The sequence below is a fragment of the Dipodomys spectabilis genome, unplaced genomic scaffold (genome assembly GCF_019054845.1).
Source record: "Dipodomys spectabilis isolate Male_0828 unplaced genomic scaffold, ASM1905484v1 ptg000266l, whole genome shotgun sequence".
In the NCBI taxonomy this organism is placed as follows: domain Eukaryota; kingdom Metazoa; phylum Chordata; class Mammalia; order Rodentia; family Heteromyidae; genus Dipodomys; species Dipodomys spectabilis.
Window position 1 is genome coordinate 2405093 of NW_024870943.1, and position 21992 is coordinate 2427084.

The 21992-nt window shown below is 58.2% G+C and overlaps 1 protein-coding gene across 2 annotated transcripts in view; it reads left to right on the forward strand.

Annotated features, from left to right (window-relative positions):
* Shank1 (SH3 and multiple ankyrin repeat domains 1) overlaps positions 1-21992 on the forward strand; it is a 38603-nt gene that overhangs the window by 3717 nt on the left and 12894 nt on the right. For both annotated transcript variants that reach the window (XM_042700124.1, XM_042700121.1), the window contains exons 6-18: positions 645-812; positions 1238-1354; positions 7560-7637; positions 8256-8322; positions 8820-9150; positions 9659-9852; positions 13090-13203; positions 13350-13425; positions 13805-13831; positions 20730-20812; positions 21055-21179; positions 21501-21636; positions 21733-21813. In XM_042700124.1, the coding sequence (XP_042556058.1) occupies positions 645-812; positions 1238-1354; positions 7560-7637; positions 8256-8322; positions 8820-9150; positions 9659-9852; positions 13090-13203; positions 13350-13425; positions 13805-13831; positions 20730-20812; positions 21055-21179; positions 21501-21636; positions 21733-21813 (1597 nt within the window). The remainder of the gene's footprint in view (positions 1-644; positions 813-1237; positions 1355-7559; positions 7638-8255; positions 8323-8819; positions 9151-9658; positions 9853-13089; positions 13204-13349; positions 13426-13804; positions 13832-20729; positions 20813-21054; positions 21180-21500; positions 21637-21732; positions 21814-21992) is intronic.

The following is a 21992-nucleotide window of genomic DNA, read 5'->3' on the forward strand; positions in this document are numbered from 1 at the left end:
ACTGTTCATTCCATTAGCCACTGGCCACACAAGGCTGTTTACATTTAAATTAATGAAGATAAAGCAAAATTAAGTGGTCAGTTCCTCGGGCTCACAAGCCCCATTCAGATGCTCATGGCCCCCATGTGGGCGCCATATTGGATGGTGCCATTGAAGACCACTGGCTGCTCCCCTGCTTGTGGGGCAGGCTGGCTGCAAGCACTTTCTCCTTGGAACACTTGAGGGTGCTTGCTCTTCCACATCCAAAGCTTCAGTTGGAACCGTATCCTGCTCCCCAGACCCCAGTCCCTGTGAGGCTGGTTCAGGGCCTGCCCTGTCCTAGCTTGACTTGTTTTCTAGACCCATTTTTAGGATACTTTGTTTTAGAACAATTTTCCATTTGGCCAGGGGCCCTGGTAGATCCCTCGTGTTTTGCATTGTCACATTGGTCCCCCAATAAGCATCCTCTAGAGGGTGTGGGATGGCACTGCCACACTGGCCACGGCTATCTTCCAGTGGCTCATCTATGGTGGGAGCAGGTGCATCTGCTGGATGGCAGAGCTGAGATGGCACTGGCGGTGTGGGTGACTGGAGGCCACCTCCCTGCTAGTCCTACAGAACCTCCTGAGACTGTCCTTCCTCCCCGGGTCTGTCTCCCTTCTTAGGCGCTCCTGGACCTTGGGGGGTCCCCCAACTACAAGGACCGTCGAGGACTGACCCCTCTGTTCCACACGGCCATGGTAGGGGGTGACCCCCGTTGCTGCGAGCTGCTTCTGTACAACAGGGCCCAGCTGGGCGTAGCTGACGAGAACGGCTGGCAGGAAATCCACCAGGTGCTTGAGGCTGGGGTGGGAGGGGATGTTTGGGAGGGAAACGGAGCCTTGGTGCTTCCAGGAGGCTGGGATTCTTGTGTGGGGTGAGTGAGGATAGAGGGGAGGGAAAGTCAGGAGCATGGATGCACACCAAGAGTATTTGGGGAGGGGCACGGGCCAGAAGACGGGACAGCTTGGGACCCACAATGGGTCCCAAGGACTGCCCTCTTGTCCCTCATGAGGGCTCAGGCTGGACCCTCTGGCCTTCAAAGGAGCATTTGTACTTGTAAAGCTGGCATCGTAGGTCCCTAAGCAGGAATGAGAGGTAAAGGTGAAGAGAAGGTGAATGGGAGGGCTCATGGCCCCAAAGAACAGGGAGGAGCCTGGAGGGATTCAGAATGAGTCTGATCGAGCCCTTGTGCTTCCTGACTTCCCCCATCCCCCAGGCCTGCCAGCGAGGTCACTCTCAGCACCTGGAGCACCTGCTTTTCTATGGGGCTGAGCCCGGAGCCCAGAATGCCTCGGGGAACACGGCCCTGCACATCTGCGCTCTCTACAACAAGGTTTGCCCTGGCAGCCCCTCACACCTCAGCTGCCTCAGCCACCTTCCCCGCACTGATGCCTGCCTCAGGCCCTCTCCATCCCAGCCTCCCAGATGTGCACATCTGCTTCTCCGATGCTTTCACCCTTTATCCACCCATCCATTCATTCATTCACCCATCCATTCACTTGTCCACCCACATACCCACTCATCTATCCACCCATCATTCCTCCACCCATTCACCTATCTATCCACCCATCCATTCACCCATCATTCCTCCACCCATTCACCTATCTATCCACCCATCCATTCACCCATCCACCCACTCATCCATCCTCCCATTCACCCATCCATTCACCTATTTATCCACACACCCACTCATTTATCCACTCATCCATTCACCCATGCATCCACTCATCCATCTACCCATTCACCCATCCATCTACTCATCCATTTACCTATCCATCCACTCATCCATTAATCCATTCACCCACCCATCCACTCATCTATTCACCTATCTATCTACCCATCTATTCACCCATCCATCCACCCATTCATCTGCCCTACACACCCATCCATTCACCCATCCATCCACTCATCCATTCACTCATTCACCCATCCATGCACCCACCCATCCATCTACTCATCTGCTTCTCCATCCATCTTTATAGCTTTCCATCTACTTATCAACCAGCCAGTCAACCAACCATCTATTCAACAAATGTTCCCCAAGTTCCTTCCTAAGTTCCTGAATCAGGCCTGGAGTTGGTTGCTAGGGGACACCCCCTGCTGTTATGACCTGGAGTGCTCAGAGTGAGGTCCCAAGGGAGTGCTATCTGGATGTGGGCCTGGGTGGAGGTGGCTTTCGGGAGAGGCTCCAGTCAGATTATTGTGACATCAAGAGTCAGCCAGACAGAAGAGGGGAGAGAGGATGCTGCAGGCAGAGGGCTTGGCTTGCACAAAATAGGCGGGAGGAGGGGGCATGACAGGAAGTGGAAAGGGGTCTATGTGGGCTTTCACTTGCTGGACATCTGCACTCAGCCAGCTCTGATGGCGAATTGGGGACAGAGGAAAGATCCAGAAGCAGCTCCTGACAGGGATCCTAGGGTCCTGCTCTTTCCAGGCTGGTGGATGGACCCCACGTAGGGCTCTCTGGGAAAGGCAGCTGGATTGCTCATGGTGACAGCTTGAGCCCCAACACCTCTCCTCCCCAGCAGTGCTCCTAGAAGCTGCAGCTTCCTGCTTCTTTTGCTTATTTATGTGTATATATATTTTTATTTGGAAGGGGGAGATTTGAACTCAGTGCGTGGCGATTGCTAAGCAGGCACTCTACTACCTCATACCCACAGCCCTTTTCACTGTGATTATTGTTGAGATAGTAGGGTCTCATACTATAATCTTACTCTTTATGCTTCCTATCATAGCTGGGTAACAGGTGCACACCACCATGCCCAACATTCTCTGTTGAGCTGAAGTCTCACATAATGGACAGGTAGATGCGTGGAGGAATGGATGGATGGATGGATGGATAGATGGATGAAAGATCTCCTCTTTTTTTGCTGGAACTAGCCTTGAACTGTGATCCCCCTGATCTCAGCCTCATGATTTTTTTTTTGCCAGTCCTGGGCCTGGGCACTGTCTCTGGGCTTCTTTTGCTCAAAGCTAGCACTCTAGTACTTGAGCCACAGCGCCACTTCTGGCTTTTTATGTTTATGTAGTGCTGAGGAATGGAGCACAGGGCTTCCTGCATGCAAGGCAAGCACACTACCACTGAGCCACATTTGTGGCCTCTTGAATAGCTAAGATCCTAGGTATGAGCTACCAGCATCCTGGCTCCTACCATGCCCACCCCCTGCCAGTTCGCTGCCCTTGAATGTGGGGATGCCGGGAGATGGGAGCCTGCTGTGAGGCTGCTGGTCTGCCAGCCACTTCCTCCAGGAAGTCTTCCAAAACCTCCTTCTGCCTTGTGAGCGAGCACTTGCTGTGCTGGGGATTTGGCAGGTGGCCCGGTGTGGCCCAGTGGCAGCGGCCAGGGAGGACTCGGTGTTTGTCAAACCATGCGGGGCCTACATGTCGCCTCCCTGCTTCTTTCTCTTGAAGGGTAAAATGGTTCTGGAGTCCAGATTGTGGGGGTGGGGTGGGAGGGAGGGTGTGTAGTGGCGTAGGAAGGACTCCCCCCCCCCTACAGACTAGGGCCCCGCAAGCCACGCCCCCTCAGCATGTTGATCTGGGGATCCAGTATTCATCCTGTATTCATGACAGCTCTGATCATAATAATTGTTAGTATTAATGTCGCTACCCGTGCCACTCCGGATCTGGTCGGGAGATTTATTCATTTGAGCAGGGACAATTTAGGACAAAGATGACAGTAGCACCCACCATGGACGAGGATCCAGGGGACTTAGGTGCTGCTTGCTCCTGCATGCTAATAACCAAGCAGATGTCCACAAATGGGAGGTTATTTTCCATTCTTCGGGTGGTTCTGGGGATTGAACTCAGGACATCATTCATTCTAGACAGATGCTCTACCACTTGAACCATACTTCCAGTCCATTGGGGTTTTTTTCATTTTATTGTGCTTTGTTTTTTGCTTTCGTTATTTTTCAGATAGGGTGTAGTCATTTTATTCAGAATATCTTGGTCTGTTATCTTCCTATGTTTCTTTTCTTTTCTTTTTTGTTGGTTGTGGGGCTTGAACTCTGGACCTGGGCGCTGTCCCTCAGCTCTTCAGTTCAAGCTAGCACTTACCACTTAAGCCATAGCACCACTTCTGGTTTTCTGGTGGTTTATTGGAGACAAGAGTTTCACGGACTTTCCTGCCTGGGCTGGCTTTGACCCGCTATCCTCAGATCTCAGCCTCCTGAGTAGCTAGGATTACAGGTGTGAGCCACCGGTGCCTGGCTTTCTTTTTTTCTGTTTTTGTTTTTGTTTTTTTTCTTTTGGTCAGTCGTGGGGCCTGAACTCTGGGCCTAGGTGCTGTCTCTCAGCTCTTCAGCTCAAGGCTAGCACTCTATCTCCTTGTCTTTGCTCCCAAGGGCCAGGACTAGGTCTGGCTATTTTCCCACACTCTCTAATCTTGGCATTCCCATCCAGCCCCGGTGGTGGAGGTCAGGTCCATGTCTAGGCTATGAGCTCCTGAGGGCTGGCTCTAATGGACCGCTCTGTCCCAAGGCCCTTTGCACATAGTAGGCCTAGCTGCATCTCTGGGGAGTGAGTGAGTGAGTGAGTGAATGAACGAATGAACAAATCATGGGTCAGCCATCTTGGATTTCTACCAGGACTATGTACTGGCTCAGAACTCAAAACAGGTGGTGGCTTGTTTCCACAGATCGAATGACTCAACACATGAATAAATGAATGACTCGAGCAGATGAAGTTTGATTGACAGCTCTACATCCCCCAGCCTCATCCTTGTTCCGTGCACATTTGCTGAGCACCTCCCTTGTGCCTGGCACCAGGTGCTGGGGATAGGAGAAGGATCCGAGACGGGGCTCGGACCAGGGAGAGGGCCGGGGAGGCTGAGGCTTGTGTGAACAAATCTGCACCACCCTGTGAGATGCCCTCTAGTTCCAAGTAAATGTCAGGCTCTTTATATGCCCGGTAGGGGGAGCCATGGAGTCTGTGACATCTAAAAGTGGTCAGGGCAGGATGACAACCCCATGGATGGGAGCCAGGGATAGGGCCCACAGCTCTCAGTGGGACCCCGGGCAGACACAAACATGTGAAAACGCATATGGCTATAGTGAACGCATGCGCACTCCTACAGAACACCCACCACACTAGCTGGAGTCTCCTGCTGTATGGTCACCTTGGCCATCACGTGGACACAGATGAACACCAGGGCCAGAAGGTCAGTTGGAATACTGACTATTCTACTAACTGCTGTGTAGCCTGGAGCCTGGGACTGCCCTCTCTGAGCTTGCCCTGTCCAAGAGGCCTCAGAGGACATGCTGTGAAGGGCTGAGATGAGAAGGCATTTGTGACTTGGCACAGAGGGGCACAAGTGGCGATGAACTGGGACTTGGCCTGGGTTTTGACAGGCTGAGACAAGGGAAAGAAAGCTGTTTTTAAAAAGCCCTATCCACTAGCCAGACGTGGTGGCTCACGCCTGTCATCCTTGCTACTCCGGAGGCTGATCCTGGGAGGATCACAGTTTGAGGCCAGCCTGGCCCCAAAGCTGTCTTAAGCCCTCATCTCAACAAATACCTGAATATGATGGAGCACGGCTGTCCTGCTAGCTGTGAGGGAGGATTGAGATGCCAGGCCATTTCTGGAGGAGAAAAGTTCATGAGATCCCATCTCAAAGAAAGAAGCTGGCTGTGGTATCAGGTGTATCTGTCATTCTAGCTATGGAAGGAAGCATAAATAGGAGAATCACAGGCCAGCCTGGACGAAAGTGTGAGGCTCTGAATTCGAACTAGTGCTGCCCCCAAAAAAGTGTACCCTTTTGTAAAATCTTTGGGGTGAGCTGGGTGCCGGTGGCTCACACCTGTCATCCTAAGCTACTCAGGAGGCTGAGATCTGAGGATCACGGTTCAAAGTCAGCCCGGGCAGGAAACTCTGTGAGACTCTTATCTCTAATAAACCACTAGAAAACTGGAAGTAATAAACCACTAGAAAACTGGAAGTGGCGCTGTGGCTCAAGCGGTAGAGCGCTGGCCTTTAGCTGAAGAGCGCAGGGGCAAGCGCCCAGGCCCAGAGTTCAAGTCCCACGACCAACCAAAAAAAACAAAAACAAAAAAACAAACTTTGGGGTGAGTGGGGAGAGACACAAAAAATGACAAATAGCATAGAGAGTGGAATTTGGGGCAAATAGGCTCATTTTAGCTTTAGAAGAATGCCTGAGACCTGGCAATGAAGGAAGGGTAGGTATCAGAGGCTCTTTTGTAGACAGAGGCTGCCTCAGGAGAGGCGACATTGAGCAAAACCCTAATGAGGTGAGAAAGTAATCTGGGAGTAGAGATCTATGAGTTGAGGGAACCACAGTGCAAAAGCCCGGGGCTGGAGCAAGGCGGGTCAGAGGGGGGAGGCCAGGCCTCTAGAGCCAGGGCAGGAGGAGCTTCCCCTGAAGTAGCTCAGGTGAGGACTTCCCAGGTCATGGCAAGAGTTTGATGACATAATTGACATTGTAAGGAATGGATGTGGATGGCATCCGGGCCTTCCTTCGGAGTCTAAGAGAGTGAGACGGTCCTAGGCTTGAGTCTGAGCACTACTTATCACCAGCCACATGACCTTGAGGTGTTCTGGAAGTTTCTAGGAGACCAGAGGCACTCATTTTCTTCTCTGGGAACTTTGGGCAAATCCAATGAGTACCTCCCATGCACCGTGCAGAGTGTGGTGCTACTGCCATCTAGCGGTAGAATCTGGGCCATAGCTCCTCGCCCAGGAGCCTCAGCCCCAGATGACTCTGGGGTCCAGAAACCCTAGTTCTGTTCAGCTCTGGCTAATAAGATATAATTCGAGCCTCAGCTCCAAAATGCCCTCTTAGTGGCCAACGAAAAGAGGAATTGGTGGCTTTCACTGCAGTAGCATATTTCACTTAACCTGATGTTTCTAAAATATCACTTAAACAAGGAATGCTACAGCCAGGCACCAGTGGCTCACACCTATAATCCTAGCTACTCAGGAGGTAGAGATCTAAGGATTGCAGTTCAAAGCCAGCCCTAACAGGAAAATCTTTGAGAATCTTATCTCCAATAAATTACTCAAAAAGTTGGATGTGGCACTGTGGCTCAAGTGGTAGAGTGCTGGCCTTGAACAAAAGAAGCTCAGGAACACCCAGGCCCAGAGTTCCAGCCTCAGGACTGGGGTGGGGGGTGGGGGGGGAAGGAATAGCACATCACTTAATTTTTCCCTTAAATATGGAATATTAGACCATTTAATTTCTTCCCCATACTAAATCTTTGAAACCTCGTGTATTTTACCCTTTTGGACTAACCATAAAGTGTTGTGCTTGTGAGCTGAGTGTGGTAATTAATGCACACCTGTAATCCCAGCCCCAGTGGAGGCTGAGGCAGGAGGATCATGAGTTCAAGGACAGCTTGGGTTACATGGAAAGCCCCTGTCTCAACACAATGAGGAAACAGGACAAAACCAGAATGCTTGTGTGGCGCCATCCTGAGCGAAGCAGGTTTTCTTCCTTGTGTTTCCAGGTGGTTCCCTGCATGCCAGGCACTCACAGCAGCCTTGATTTTGGTTTTCTGTCTCCTCCCCCTCCCCCCCCCCAGGAGACATGTGCCAGGATCCTTCTCTATCGAGGGGCGAACAAGGATGTGAAAAATAACAATGGACAGACTCCTTTCCAGGTGTGGGCTCAGTGGTGGCTATGACAGTGGCTGCAAGGCTTGGGGTGGGGGCGGCGATAAAGAGGACTCAGGGAGCTGGGCTTGGGTGGGGAGACTGAGTCAGCGAGGATGGTGGTTTGAGGCCCGCGTGGGCAGAAAAGTTTACAGAATCCCTTTTCAGCCAATAACCTAGCACAGTGGTGGCCACTGTCATTCTAGCAGGACAATCACAGTCCAGATGCCACCCAGGGACTGGATTCCGGGTGTAGCTCAGCAGTTGAGTGCCTGAGTCCAGATCCTAGTACCTCAAAGAAAATAACTAAAAAGAAACCAACCCAAGCAGGAAAGGCCTGAGACTCTTATCTCTAATTTACCACCTAAAAACAGAAGTGCACTGTGGCTCAAAGTAGTGGAGTGCTAGCCTTGAGCAATAAAGCTCAAGGACAGAGCCCAGGCCCTCAGTTCAAGCCCTGTGACAGACTGGGAAAAAAAAAAAAAAAGGCTGGATGAGGCAGCAGCAACCGAGCAGTGCTGCGAGAAGGGGGTGGCAGATCAGAAGGAAGGTTTGAGTTGTGGAGACCCCAGTAAGTTTCTGCCCTGTCTCCCCCCCTGGACCTCTGGCTGCACCCCTCCATCCAGGTGGCCGTGATTGCTGGCAATTTTGAGCTGGGCGAGCTGATTCGCAACCATCGGGAACAGGATGTGGGTGAGTGGCACTTAGGGAGCCCATGGGGGTCACTGGGGTTGATGTTGGGATTAGCGTCCAGGCTTGAGCCGAGCACTGGTGCTGGGGCCAATAAGCCTAGTGACTCAGGAGGCTGAGATCTGAGGATTGAGGTTTAAAGTCAGCCTGGGCAGGAAGATCCATGGGACTCATTTCCAATGACCAAAAAGCCAGAGGTGGAGGCGTGGCTCAAATGGGAGAGCACCAGCCTTAAGCAAAAAAGCTCAGAGGTAGCAACCAGGCCCTGAGTTCAAGCCCCAGGATGAACACACACACACACACACACACACACACACACACACACACACACAGAGTCAGAACTTGATTGGATGGATGAGGAAGAGACCTAGAATCCCCAGGCCTGAAGAGCGGAGGGTGCGTCCAGTTCCCCCTCATTCTCATCTCCGTCTCTCATTCTCCTTTTCTTCCTCATTGTCTGTCTGTCTCTGTCTCTCCCCCACCCCATGTGCCCCAACCAGTGCCCTTCCAGGAGTCCCCCAAGTACGCAGCCCGGCGGCGGGGCACCCCCGGGGCGGGGCTGACGGTGCCCCCAGCGCTGCTTCGAGCCAACAGCGACACCAGCATGGCACTGCCAGACTGGATGGTGTTCTCGGCCCCAGGAGCCTCGTCTTCTGGGGCCCCCGGTGCTACCTCAGGCCCCCAGAACCAGTCCCAGCCCCCAGCCCCCAGCACCAAGCTCAGCAGCGGGACCCTCCGCAGTGCCAGCAGCCCCCGCGGGGCCCGGGCCCGCTCCCCGTCCAGAGGAAGGCACCCCGAAGAAGCTAAGAGGCAGCCTCGTGGGCGGCCCAGGTAGGGCAGGGCTCTGAGCCCCCCCACCTCAGCCAGATGCCCTCCTTAGAAACACCCCAACTCCAGCCCGTGTCCCTAGCGTGGTAGGGCCCTCCAAGCCCCTGGCTGTCTCTGGGTGAGCCCCTCTTCTGACCCTGTCCTCAGGCCTGCAGATGAGCTGGGGAGGGAAAGCAGAAGAAACTGAGGCCACTGAGGGAAGAGAAGGGAGAGGGCAGGAAGGGCAGGCGCCACTGTGGGATAAGGAGGCAGCTGGCAGGAGACTTGGAGGTGACCCAGGAGATGATGGATGAGGTGGGGTAGAGAGGCTGGGATGCAGCTCGGAGCTGAGGTGCAGTCCAGAGAGGGGAGCTGCAGATTGGCAATTTGGCAATGGGCAGGCAGATGGCGCCCCCCCCAAATGCCCTCTTCCCTGTCACTCCAGACCCCAGAGCTGATGCTTCATCTCCCTCCCACCCAAGGCGCCCCTTCCCTCCACTCCCCCTGCCTCTCACACCCTCTGTGTATACAGCTCCAGTGGAGCCCCCCGGGAAGGCCCGGCCGGGGGCACCGGGGGCTCTGGGGGCCCCGGGGGCTCCCTGGGCAGCCGCGGAAGACGGAGAAAGCTCTACTCAGCTGTGCCTGGCCGGTCCTTCATGGCTGTGAAATCCTACCAGGCCCAAGGGGAAGGAGAGATCTCCTTGAGCAAGGGCGAGAAGATCAAAGGTAACTGTGGGGCTGGGCATTTGGGTCACAAGTATCTCCCCAAACCCATCATCCAGGTGGACAGACTCCAGTCCAAACCTGGTCTTTCCTGCTTACTTGTGCAGGCCAGAAGCAGGGCTTCTGGTGCTGCCCCTGGCCTGGCCAGCAACCCTCACCTGACATTTTTCTTTGAGGGGTAGATACCCTCCAAGGGATCTGGTGGGGTGGCAGGAGTTGGGTCATCTCTTTCTTTTTGAGTCAGTACTGTAGTTAAAACTCAGGGTCTTGGGCTGGGAAGGTGGCTCAGTGGTAGAGCGCTTGCCTGGCATGTCTGAGGCCCTGGGTTTGATTCCTCAGCACCACATAAGCAAAAAGAAAAAAGCTGGAAGTGGCGCTATGGCTCAAGTGGTAGAGCGCTAGCCTTGAGCTGAAGGGCTGAGGGACAGCGCCCAGGCCCAGAGTTCAAACCCCATGACCGGATTTCCCCCCCCCCCCAAAAAAAAAAAAAAAAACTCAGGGTCTTGCAGTCTTGCTTGGCTCTGAGTGCTCTATCACCTGGCCATGCTTCCAACTCAGCTTTGTGCTGGTCAATTGGAGTTGTGAGTCTCTCAGACATTTCTGCCCACACCGGCTTTGAACCGGGATGTTCAGATCCCAGCCTCCCGAGTAGCTAAGATTCCAGGCATGAGCCACCTATGCCTGGCAGTCCTCTGGCTTCATACACCCTCCTGCATCCAAGGCCAGGCCTGGCCCACACCCCCAATCACTGAACCACACCCCAAACTGAGGAGTCAGTGAGGGAGCTCCCTCTCAAAATCAAAGCCAGTGTCCTCACTGGGCCCCTGCAGGGTTCTGGGGTTCATTCTGTTGGCTGCTCCTCACTGGGCCCCTGCAGGGTTCTGGGGTTCATTCTGTTGGCTGCTCCTCACTGGGCCCCTGCAGGGTTCTGGGGTTCATTCTGTTGGCTGCTCCTCACTGGGCCCCTGCAGGGTTCTGGGGTTCATTCTGTTGGCTGCTCCTCACTGGGCCCCTGCAGGGTTCTGGGGTTCATTCTGTTGGCTGCTCCTCACTGGGCCCCTGCAGGGTTCTGGGGTTCATTCTGTTGGCTGCTCCTCACTGGGCCCCTGCAGGGTTCTGGGGTTCATTCTGTTGGCTGCTCCTCACTGGGCCCCTGCAGGGTTCTGGGGTTCATTCTGTTGGCTGCTCCTCACTGGGCCCCTGCAGGGTTCTGGGGTTCATTCTGTTGGCTGCTCCTCACTGGGCCCCTGCAGGGTTCTGGGGTTCATTCTGCTGGCTGCTCCTCACTGGGCCCCTGCAGGGTTCTGGGGTTCATTCTGTTGGCTGCTCCTCACTGGGCCCCTGCAGGGTTCTGGGGTTCATTCTGTTGGCTGCTCCTCAAATGCTCTGTGTTTTCTATTTCAACTCTTCCAAAATGCCCTCCTTCCCTCCCTCTCCTTCTTCCTCCCACCCTCTCTGCTTCCTCCTTCCCTTCCTCCCTCCTTCTCCTCTTTTTCTGTCCCTTCCTCCTTCCTTTTCCTCTTCCTCCCTCCCTCCCTTTCCTTTCTGGACCCCTTTGCTGTTTAATTCACTCCCTTCTCCCAGGCACAGCATCCATGTATAGCTCTTCAGTTTCTTGCAGTAGTTGCAGCTCCAAGCTCTGCTGACCTGGACGCTCTGCATTAGCAGAACACACTCTGGTTGTAAAAGTAAAAGAGCAAGGGACATGGATGGCTCAAGTGGTAGAGCGCCTGCCTACTAGGTGCCAGGCCCTGAGCTCAAACCAAAAGGGGACCGGCTTCCCAGGTCAGCACTTACCAGTGTGGAGGCCCCGCCCCCTCTGTCCATCCAGTTCACCTGCGCTGCGTGAACCGGCAGAGGGCAGACCTGTGCTAACTGTGAGGCTTGCAGGCCACAGGGCCCAAGTGTAGACCTGCCCCTTATCTTGGGGGATCCTGCGGGGGACAGTACTGAGGTTTGAACTTGGGTGCTCTACCACTTGAATCACAAACCCAGCCTTTTACGCCTTAGGGTTTTTTTTTTGTTGTTGTTGTTGTTTTGTTTTGTTTTTGCAAGCCCTGGGCTCGAATTCTAGGCCTGGGCACTGTCCCTCAGCTCTTCAGCTCAAGGCTAGCACTCTACCACTTGAGCCACAGTGCCACTTCTGGCTTTTTCTGCTTATGTGGTGCTGAGGAATCGAACCCAGAGCCTCATGCATGCAAGGCAAGCACTCTACCACTGAACCACCTTCCCAGCCCCCATTAGGTATTTTTTTAAGATAGGATTTCACTTTTTTTTTAATTGGTCATGGGACTTGAGCTCAGGGCCTGGGCTCTGTCCCTTGAGTTCTTCAGCTCAAGGCTAGCATTCTAACATTTTTACCACAACGCCACTTACAGCTTTCTGGTGGTTAATTGGAGATAGGAATCTCACAGACTTTCTTGCCCTGGCTGGCTTTGAACTCCATCCTCAGATCACAGCCTCCTGACTAGGATTACAGGCGTGAGCCACTGGCACCTGGCTGGATTTCACATTTTGTTGGTGGCCTGACCTTAGTCTTTCTACCTCTGCTTCCTGTATGGCTGGGGTCACAGGTCTGCCCCACCATTCTCTGCTTATTGATTGGGCAGTGGGGAGGAACTTAACTTTTTTTCCCCCAGGCTGGCCTTGAACCTTTTTTTGGGGGGGGGTCTGGTCATGGGGCCTGAACTCTGGGCCTGGGTGCTGTCCCTCAGCTCTTCAGCTCAAGGCTAGCGCTCTACCACTTGAGCCACAGCGCCACTTCCGGCTTTTTTTCTTTTTTCTTATGTGGTACTGGGGAATCGAACCCAGGGCCTCAGGCATGCAAAGCAAGCGCTCTACCACTGAGCCACCTTCCCAGCCCAAAAGACTTGCTGACTTCTTTCTTTTTGCTTATGTGGTGCTGAGGAATCGAGCCCAGGGCCTCAGGCATGCAAGGCAAGCGCTCTACCACTGAGCCACCTTCCCAGCCCTGGCCTTGAACCTTGATTCTTCCAATTTCCACTTCCCAAGTAGCTAGGATTACAGGTGCAGATCGCTATGCCAGGCCTTTTGAATTACCCATTGGGTCCATGATGTGATTCCACTCTACCACCATCCTCTCTCCACCTCCATGGAGAATTCTGAAGGCCGCCCTTGCACCAAACACTGGGACTGGACTGTGGGAAGGCAGTGTGTTGGGGGCTGAGGAGCAGAAATCTGGAGCTGTTTTTTTTTTTTTTTTTCCTGCTCCCTCTCCAGTGCTCAGCATCGGGGAAGGAGGCTTCTGGGAAGGCCAGGTCAAAGGTCGCATTGGATGGTTTCCCTCTGACTGCCTGGAAGAGGTGGCAAACCGCTCCCAAGAAGGCAAGCAAGGTGAGGGAACCCCACTGCTGCCCAGCTTTTTCTCCTGTAAACAGGAATGGGGGACCAGGCTTACTGGAGGGGAGCTGGGGATGGGCTGAGGATCTACAAAGTAAGGGTCCCAGAGTGTCCCTTGCTCTCCCCCCTGCCCCTTGCAGAAAGCCGAAGTGACAAGGCCAAGAGACTCTTCCGGCACTATACTGTGGGCTCCTACGACAGCTTTGATGCCCCAAGGTAAATGTCCCCACACCTCAGGTGTCCTTCCTCCCCTACCCCTCGCCCCCACTGCAAGACTACTTTAGACAGCGACCCTCCTCCGGGTTGGAAGGTGTCTGCTGGGTGGGAGAAGCTGAGTTAGCTTCAGACGGCACAGCCAAAAACCCATACCATCCCTGTCAGCCACTGAGTCCGCCCAGCTTTGGATGGGGCCTGGGGTGCTCAAGGGGGCGCGGCTGGCTAGCGTCCTGGTGTCTGTCCTGCCCGGTCTGCCCCTGTCTCCTTGCGGGCGCGGGTCTCCAGGATGGGGAGGGCCGGGCTGGGCCGGGGGGCGGGGAGAGGGCGGGCGCACTGACACCTTTCCCCTCCCTGGCTGCTGGCTGATTTGCCTCTGAAGCTTGATGGATGGGATTGGCCCCGGGAGGTGAGAGGGGCGGGCGGGGCGGGGCCGGGGTCAGGCCGGGCGCCGGGGGGGCGGGGCGCGCGTGCGGGTGTGTGCGCGTGCACGAGCCGAGGGCGCGTCTCCGCGGGCCTGCATGGCTGCCTTTCTGTCCGCATGTGTGGCTGGCTGGAAAGCCTTTCCATGGATTTGGCTGTCAGTACGCCTCGGACCCGGGGCCGGGTCCCGCCCCGTGCAGGCGGGTGCGTGCGTGTCGGTGCTGAGCGTGCGTGTGTCGGACGGCTGGCTGCGCACGTCGGGGCTTGGGGAGCGGTCTGTGAGCGCGCCGGCACCCGGTGTGCATGTGTTCGTGTCGCCCCCCCCGGGGGTCTGGAATGTTGGGGTGCCTCCCTCCCCTCTGGGGGCCTCAGGGGAAGGACCGTGGGAGGGAAGGTCCTGATTCGGTGTCTAGAAAGATGACAGCTCCCCCCGCACCCCCAGTCCAGGGAAGGGTCCCCTTGTTCACAGCACCCTTCCATTAAATGTGTCCAAACCTACGTGTCTGTGTTCTGGCCGGTGGGGACTGGGGCCGGGCTGGGGAGGGGGGGCGCCCGGAGGGTCAGCGGCGCTGACCACCGGACACGCTCCGCGCTGGGCCCCGGTGAGTATGGAGGTGCCCCCCCACGCGCACCCCAAATCTGCTTCTTGTCTGTCTCTCCGTGGGTCTCCTTGGCCTTGGGGGGGGGGGGTGAGGAGAGTCACTTTTTCTAGCAGCTGAGTGTGCGAGCGTGTGCGTGTGTGTGCGTGTGCGTACGTGCGGGGGGGGGGACGGACCTCAGCTTCTTCCCTCCCGTCCCGCACACCTGCCTGGCCGTATCCACTCCCGGTGTGTGTGCATGCGTGTGCATGTCCGCGCACGTGTGTATAGTGGCGTAAAGGTGTCCGAGTGTAGGCACGTGTGTGCACGTGTATGTGTGCTTAGTGTGCTCGCGCGTGTGCGTGTGGATGCATATGTACGCGCCTGTATGCGTGCGTGCACATGTGCGTGTACACACGCGCGCGGGTGCGAGTGCGGGCGCGTGTGTACATGTATGTGTGTATGCGACGCGTGTGCGTGCGTGTGTGCGCGCCGCGCTGCATCTGAGCCCCTCCCCCCCCGCCCCCTCCGCAGTGCCCGGCCGGGCCTGTGCGGTGCACCTGCGTCCCCGGCAGGTCCCCTCGGCGTGTGCCCCGCTCCGCGCACCCCTCCCGCTGATCCCCCCACCCCGCTCTCATGGCCCGCGGGGCCCGAGCCCCTCCGCACCGCTTCCTTGGAAGGGGAGGGGGAACAGGACCTCCTCTCCTCGCCCCTCCCCTCCCGGGCCCGGGCCGAGGCTGGGGGTCCTGCTCCTTCCGGGCCTCCTGGGGGGGGGGGTGCCGGGCCTGTGTGGGGTGGGGGCCGGGGTCCCCGCGCCGGCGGCGGGGGGCTCTGTCCGCGCGTCCCCACACGCGGTGGCCGGGCGCCTGGCGTGATGCGGTGCGCTCCTCTGCACCTGCGCGGGAGGGCCGGGGAAGGGGGGCCGACCGGAAGTGCCGCCCTCCCTCCCTCCCCCCTCCCGCCGAGGCCCCGCTCCCCCCCCCCCGCCGCCCCCTCCCGCCACCGGCGCAGGACGCCAAGGGGTTAAAGCGCGCGGCGCCTCCGGAGCCGTCCGTGGAGCCCGGCCGCCGCCGCCCGCCGCGCCCCCCGCGCCCCGGCATGTGAGCCCCCGGCCGGCCCTCCCTCCCGCGGGGGTGCGCGCCCCCTCCCCGCGCCCGCCCCCCTCCCGGCGCGGGTCAGCATGAGGCGGGGCCTGGGGGCCCGGACACGGGGGTTCGGCCGAGCGGGGACGCGGCGGCGGCGGCGGCGGCGGGGGCGGCCGGGACCGGGACCGGGACGGGGACCCGGGCCGGGGCCCTGGCGGCGGCGGCGATGGCTTTGTCTGCGGTCGGCGGCGTCGGCGGCGCGGGCGGGGGGCTCGGCCCCGCGGGGGGCTCCGTGCCGCAGCCCCCCGCGCTCTCCTCCAGCTGGCCGGCGCTGGGCCCGCGGCGGCGCAGCGTCTGGTACATCTACAGGTAACCGGCGCCGCCGCCCCGGGCCCGCCGCCCCCTCCCCGAGCTCCCGACCCCCTCTCCCCCCCTCCCCGCTCCCCGCACACGGCTTCAGCGGCGAAGCCTCCCCGCCCCCCCCCCGCCTCTCCAGCTCTCCATCCAGAACCCCCCCCCCCATGAGACCCCTGTCCCCCCGGGTGCCCGGCCCGGCCCTCCCCGCCGCCCTCCGCGCCCCCAGTCCCCGCCCCTCTGCCTGGAGTGGGCCAGGCCCCCATTCATGCCCCTCGCTCCCATTCACAGCCGTCCCCCGTCACGCAGCCCCCGCCCCCGGCCACCCTCCCTCCGCGCTCGCCGCGCTGCGTGTCAGTGTGCGGCTGTGTGGGTGCGCGTGCGGCGGCCTGTGGCCGAGCGAGCGCGCGTGTGGCAGTGACAGCGTGGGGCTGCGTGTGTGACAGTGGCCGTGTGGCGGAGTGCACGCGACTGGCAGTGCGTGTGCCCGCGTGTGTGTGTGTGTGTGTGTGTGAGACGGGGAGGTGGGGGCCGCGACCCGCCCCCAGCTGTATCTGTCTGTGTGTCCCTGTCACAGTGTCTGTCTGTGTGACCTGCAGCAGGACTGCGTGCGTGTGCGTGTGCGCCCGCGGGAGGGAGTGGGTCTCTCCCGGGCACTGCGACGGCTCTGCCCGGCCCCTCCCCCCTTCTCTGCCCCCCGCCCCTCCCCCCAGTCCCCGCCGTGCCCGTGGGGGGGGGCTCCGAGCGTGGAGGCCCCCCCGGCCCACAGGCTGGGCCTGAGCGTGGGGACGGGGCCGGCCTCCCCGTGGGGGCCTCTGGCGGCGGTGCGCGGAGAAGGGGGTCTGCGGGGTGGGGGGCCGGGCGGGTGGCGGGGCCCTGGCCTCGCAGGGACGCGGGGTGGTGGCGCGGGGTGGGGTGGGGGGGCGAGCGCGGGGCCGGCTCCTGCCGGGCCGGTGGAGCGCGCCCCAGCGTGAATGGGATGCTGCCGCGGCTGCGTGGGCAGCGGGCATGGGGGGTGGCGGGGTCTGGGCAGGAAGAGGGAGAGTGGGGGGACGCCAGAGCGGGGTGCTGTGGGTGCAGAGCGCGTGGCGCTGAGCAGGGCTGCGGTGGAGCGGGAGGACGCAGAATGTAAATGAGCGCGGCTGCTCGCCGGCGGAGGAGGGGTGCGGGATCCACGCGCGGGAGCACGGCCATGGGTGGGGGCCACAGTGCCGGAACAGCCTGGGGCGCCATGGGGTCACCTCCCCGGTACGTACGAGCCCCCGTGGAGGCGGGAGAGGCCGGGGGGGGAGATGGAGGAGGCCTGGGAGGGAGCGGAGGGGGGAGGGGGAGGTCACCGAGGGGCCCCGAGGGCCGCCCGGGGGTGGGAGGGGTGGGGGTTGGGGGGAGGGCTCCCGGAACAGCGGGGACCTGGCAAGGTCATGGGAGTGGGGCTGCGAGGTCTGCGGGATGAAGGAGAGGTGAGGGGGACGCAGAGTCGTGGCCCAGGTGCTGGGACACTCGGGGTGCATTGATTATTGGGGGTGTCGCTCTCGCTCTCGTAGGGAACTCAGATTGAGACTGACACGGTCTTGTCTGGCTGGTGTGATCTGGAGCGAGTTCCTTCCCGGTGCCTCAGTTTCTACCGCTAGAAAGCTGGCAGCAAGGGCTGGTGTAGCCTCTCCAGGGGCTGGTGGGAATATGTAAATACAACAGGGACTAAGTGAATATGCAGATGCACATGCAAATTAGAGGGGAAGAGCTTGGCCCTCAGTGGGTCACCTGTGGTATGGGGTTGGCTTCAACCTGGACAGGCTCCAGGTGCTGGAGGGGTGGCTGGGGGTTGAATCTGGAGTGTCTGGGTAGGGGGGAAAGGCATGCGGGTGCTGTGGAATGGAGGACATGGTTTTCTGGGGGTACTGTTGAAGTCACTGTCTCTGTGCCTCTGTTTCCTTCTGTCTCAAGCCCATTGTCAGGAGGGAGCTGAGGGTCTTGCCAGGGGAGAGCTCCCCTCAGCGTGGGGGGAGAGGCTGTGTTTCAGGATAGGGTATGAAGATGGTGTGGGGCTGAAAGACAGGTTATGGGGAATAGAAGGAAAGATGGGGGGAGCCAGGGTCTGGGGCCTGCATGGAAGAAAAGAAGTGATGTATGAAGGAGAGCTGAAGGGCACCGGTGGCTGTTGGAGGGGGGCCTTAAGAGACCTGGGGTGGTGGGCATAGCAAGGACACGGAGGACGTGGAGGACGCCTTGGTCAGGGTCAGGGATGGGCGAGTGTGTCACGGAAAGCCTGGTCAGGACCAAGCAGCTGTGACCCCTTGAACCAACTCCATTAGCTGTGTCCACTTGCCTCCTCTTGGCCCCTCCTCAGAGCCTCCCTCCCTCCCTCCCTCAGCACCCTGTCCTTTCCACACCTGCCCCATCCCTCCCCAAAGGTGGCCTGACCCTTGGGGCACAGCTAAGGTCAGGCAGAGGAGGACATGGTGGTGGGGTGAAGTACGGGTGTGTTTATTGGACCAGGATTTTATTTCCCCCCTTGGGCCAGTACTGGGACTTGAACTCAGGATGTGGGCACCATCCCTGAGCTTTTTTTACTCAAGTCTGGTGCCCTACCACTTGGGCCACAGCTCCACTTCCAGCTTTTTGGTGGTTAACTGAAGACCTGTCAGGGTTGGCATGGCACGGTGCTCCTCAGATCTCTGCCTCCTGAGTAGCTGGGATTAAAGGTGTGAGCCATCATACTGGGCTCTCAGGATGGAATGTGAGTGAGGCTAGCCTGCCAGGGCTGAGTGGCTAGAGTGTGTCTGAGTGCATGTGCTGTGGGGCGCACCAGGCGCCGGCCGCTGGGGCACAGGCAGCACACCGTGGCATTGCAGGGAGCCAGAGCCACACTCGGGTGCTTGCATGGGGCTGTTATGTTCCCCTGCTAGATGTGTGCAGGGGGTGCGTTTGGGGAATAGACCGGGATTGAAGGAGGGGGAGTTATATTATTGGAGCGTGTGGGGGTTTGTGCAAGACCCGGGAGTATGCGTGGAGGATGGCTTTGCTGACTCTGGTGCAAGTAATTGAGGAGCCTGCTTGGCTATTATTGGAGCATGTTAGGGCCCCAAGAGGGGGTTTACTGAGGGGGCCTGGGCATTGTTAGCACACCCCAGGCATTGCTCTGGCTGAAAGTGCTCTCTTTCCTTAGGCCTCATAGGAGCTCAGAGGCAGGGCTGGGCATGCGTTCTGATGGCTCTGGAGGGTTCTAGGGGGTTCTGGAAGGGAGTGGGCTGGACACTGGGCTGTGGAGTCCTCTTGCAGTGGGAGGAGTGCCATGATGATGTCGGGGAGTCTGGCACTGTTGTTTGGGGGGGATCCTAAGCAAACATTGAGACAGGAAGGCAGTGAGTTGGGGGTTCACTGTACTTAGTGAGTGGGCTCTGCCCCACCTGGCTGGTGCCATCATGGGGAGTTTCTAGTGTTGGAGGTCTGCTAGCATGACAGGGGCCATGGTGGAGAGTTTGTATTTTTCTGGCTGGTACATGCATGCAGAGATAGACTTGAAATGAACTGGGAGACACAGAAGTTAATGCTGTCGACCAGAACTTCCTGTGAGCTATCACTGGCCTGCACGGTAGCCACACACACGGGAGGTGACCGGGCCGCGGGCAGGTGGCCTTGTGAGGAAGGGCTGCATGTTTAAGTTGCATTTTGCTGAGCATTGACAGGAAGTCACAGACAGCTAGTGACCTCGGTACTGGGCGGAGCACAGCCAGCTGTATTTGGCCCCAGACACCTTGGAGGTGACATAGTCATACCTACATAGTGAAGGGTGTGGAGGAGTGTAATCAGAGGATGTGTGTCAAGCCAGGCATGGTGGTGCACATTTATAATACTAACTACTTGGGAAGCAGGAAGTTCAAAACTTCAAGGCCAGCCCCTGGGCAAAGTTAATAAGATCTTGCCACAAAAAAGTGGGGGAAGCTGATGGCTAGAGCCAGGAGTAGAGCCACTAGCTCTAGCCAAGGTCATGGGTTTTATCAAACCAGTAGGGCAAAGTAAGCTTAATACTTGATTTTAGCCAGGAACTGGTGGTTGTAATCCTAGCTGCTCAGGAGGCTGAGATCTGAAGATCATGGTTTAAAGCCAACCCAGGCAGGAAAGTCTGTGAGACTCTTATCCCCCAATTAACCACCAAAAAGCTGGAAGTAGAGGTATGGTTCAAAGTGGTAAACACTAGCCTTAAGCAAGCAAACAAACAAAAGCTCAGGGACAGTAGTTAGGCCCTAAGTTTAAGCTCCAGGACTGGCACACACACACACACACACACACACACACACACACACACACACACAACTTTGATCTAAAAACAGAGAAGGAAGCCCACTGGAGACACACCTTTGTTGTATTTGTGCTGAACACTGCATATGTATTTCCTCCTCCACCTCTCCCCCACACCATGATCCCATCAGACAGGGGCCTGCCATTGCCTCCATAACAGATAAGGGAACTGAGGCACCCAAGGTGAAAGGCATAGGCCCAAGGTCACAGACAGGAAGTAGCTAGCTGGGACCCCAGACAGGCCGCGGTAATGCCGGGCCTTCCCCCTGCGCTCCTGTGGGTGCCGTGTGCAGGGCAGGCTGGGTACTACCTGCTGAATGGCGGGTGGAGGGGAGCATGGATGGATGAATGAAAATCAGTGAGTGGGAGCCAGAGCACTCTGGGCTCTGAGGGGGAGGACTGCGATGCTGCGGGGAGCACATGCACACAGAGTGTGGAAGAGGCACCCAGGAGGCGCCATGAACAGCCATGGATCCGGGGCTGGGGTGCTGGGCGCTGGGTGGGGCCTGGACTCTGTGTCTCATCATTCTCCGCCCCCCCCTCCCCATGTCTCCTGCTTCCCTGCCAGCGATTACATCATCAAGGAGAAGACCGTTTTGCTACAGAAAAAAGACAGCGAAGGGTTTGGGTTCGTGCTCCGGGGGGCCAAGGGTGAGTGCTGGCCAGGGAGGGGAGGGGCAGGGTTGAGGGCTTGGGGACCCAGGAAGCAGGGCTAGGGTGGGGAGTGTGGGAAGGGGAGGTGGGGGAGACCCCAGCCCACCACTCCACTGCCCCACCCCACCCTGGGGTGCTGGTGGTCCCCCAGCGACAGTGAGGCCTCTGTGACTTGGGCCTGAGCCCCATCCCCTGCTGGGTCTCTTCACTCTCTCCCCTCCGACCCCGCCCGCCGGCAGCGCAGACCCCCATCGAGGAGTTCACCCCCACCCCGGCCTTCCCGGCGCTGCAATACCTGGAATCGGTGGACGAGGGCGGTGTGGCATGGCGGGCTGGACTGCGGATGGGAGACTTCCTCATCGAGGTGAGTCCTGGAGACAACCCCCCACCCCCCAGACCTCCTCCATTATCCACACCAAGATCTGACTACCCATTCTAGATCCTTCTTGGACACCAGCCCTATCCTGTAGCCCACCTGTGCTTTCACCAGAAATTCCATCTAAAGGCCACTCTTTCTAATGGCCGAGAGCTGCCCCAAGACATACCAGACTGGGGGGACCCAAGGAGAGGGGGATGGGCCCCTCCCTTCCCATCCCTTGGCTCCTAGACAGAGGAATGGAGGAAAGGGTAGAAGGCAGCTTTCCCGGGGACAGGGCTCTGAAGCGGAAGCACTCCCCATCTGCAGGTGAACGGGCAGAATGTGGTGAAGGTAGGCCACCGGCAGGTGGTGAATATGATTCGCCAAGGAGGCAACACGCTCATGGTGAAGGTGGTCATGGTGACCAGGCACCCGGACATGGATGAGGCTGTCCACAAGAAAGGTGCTGCCTCCAGAGGGCCACTGTAGCACTGGGGGGCCATGGGGGGTTTCCTCTCTGTCGTGCTAATGCCAGCCCCCCTCCACCTCATCCTTCCAGCACCCCAACAGGCCAAGCGGCTCCCGCCCCCAGCCATCTCCCTGCGGTCCAAGTCCATGACCTCAGAGCTGGAGGAAATGGGTAAGAGCTGGACCTGAACCGCCAAGCCATGGGGCAGGAAGGGTGAGGGGGCGGGGCCGGACGCCCCTTGAGTTTGTCAGTGTTGTTAGTGACCAGGGGTCCTTGTCCTCACCCTGTCCCTCGTCTCCTCCCCTGGTCCTGGGGCCCGCCTGGGGCCTGCCTACCTGTATGTCGTAGGG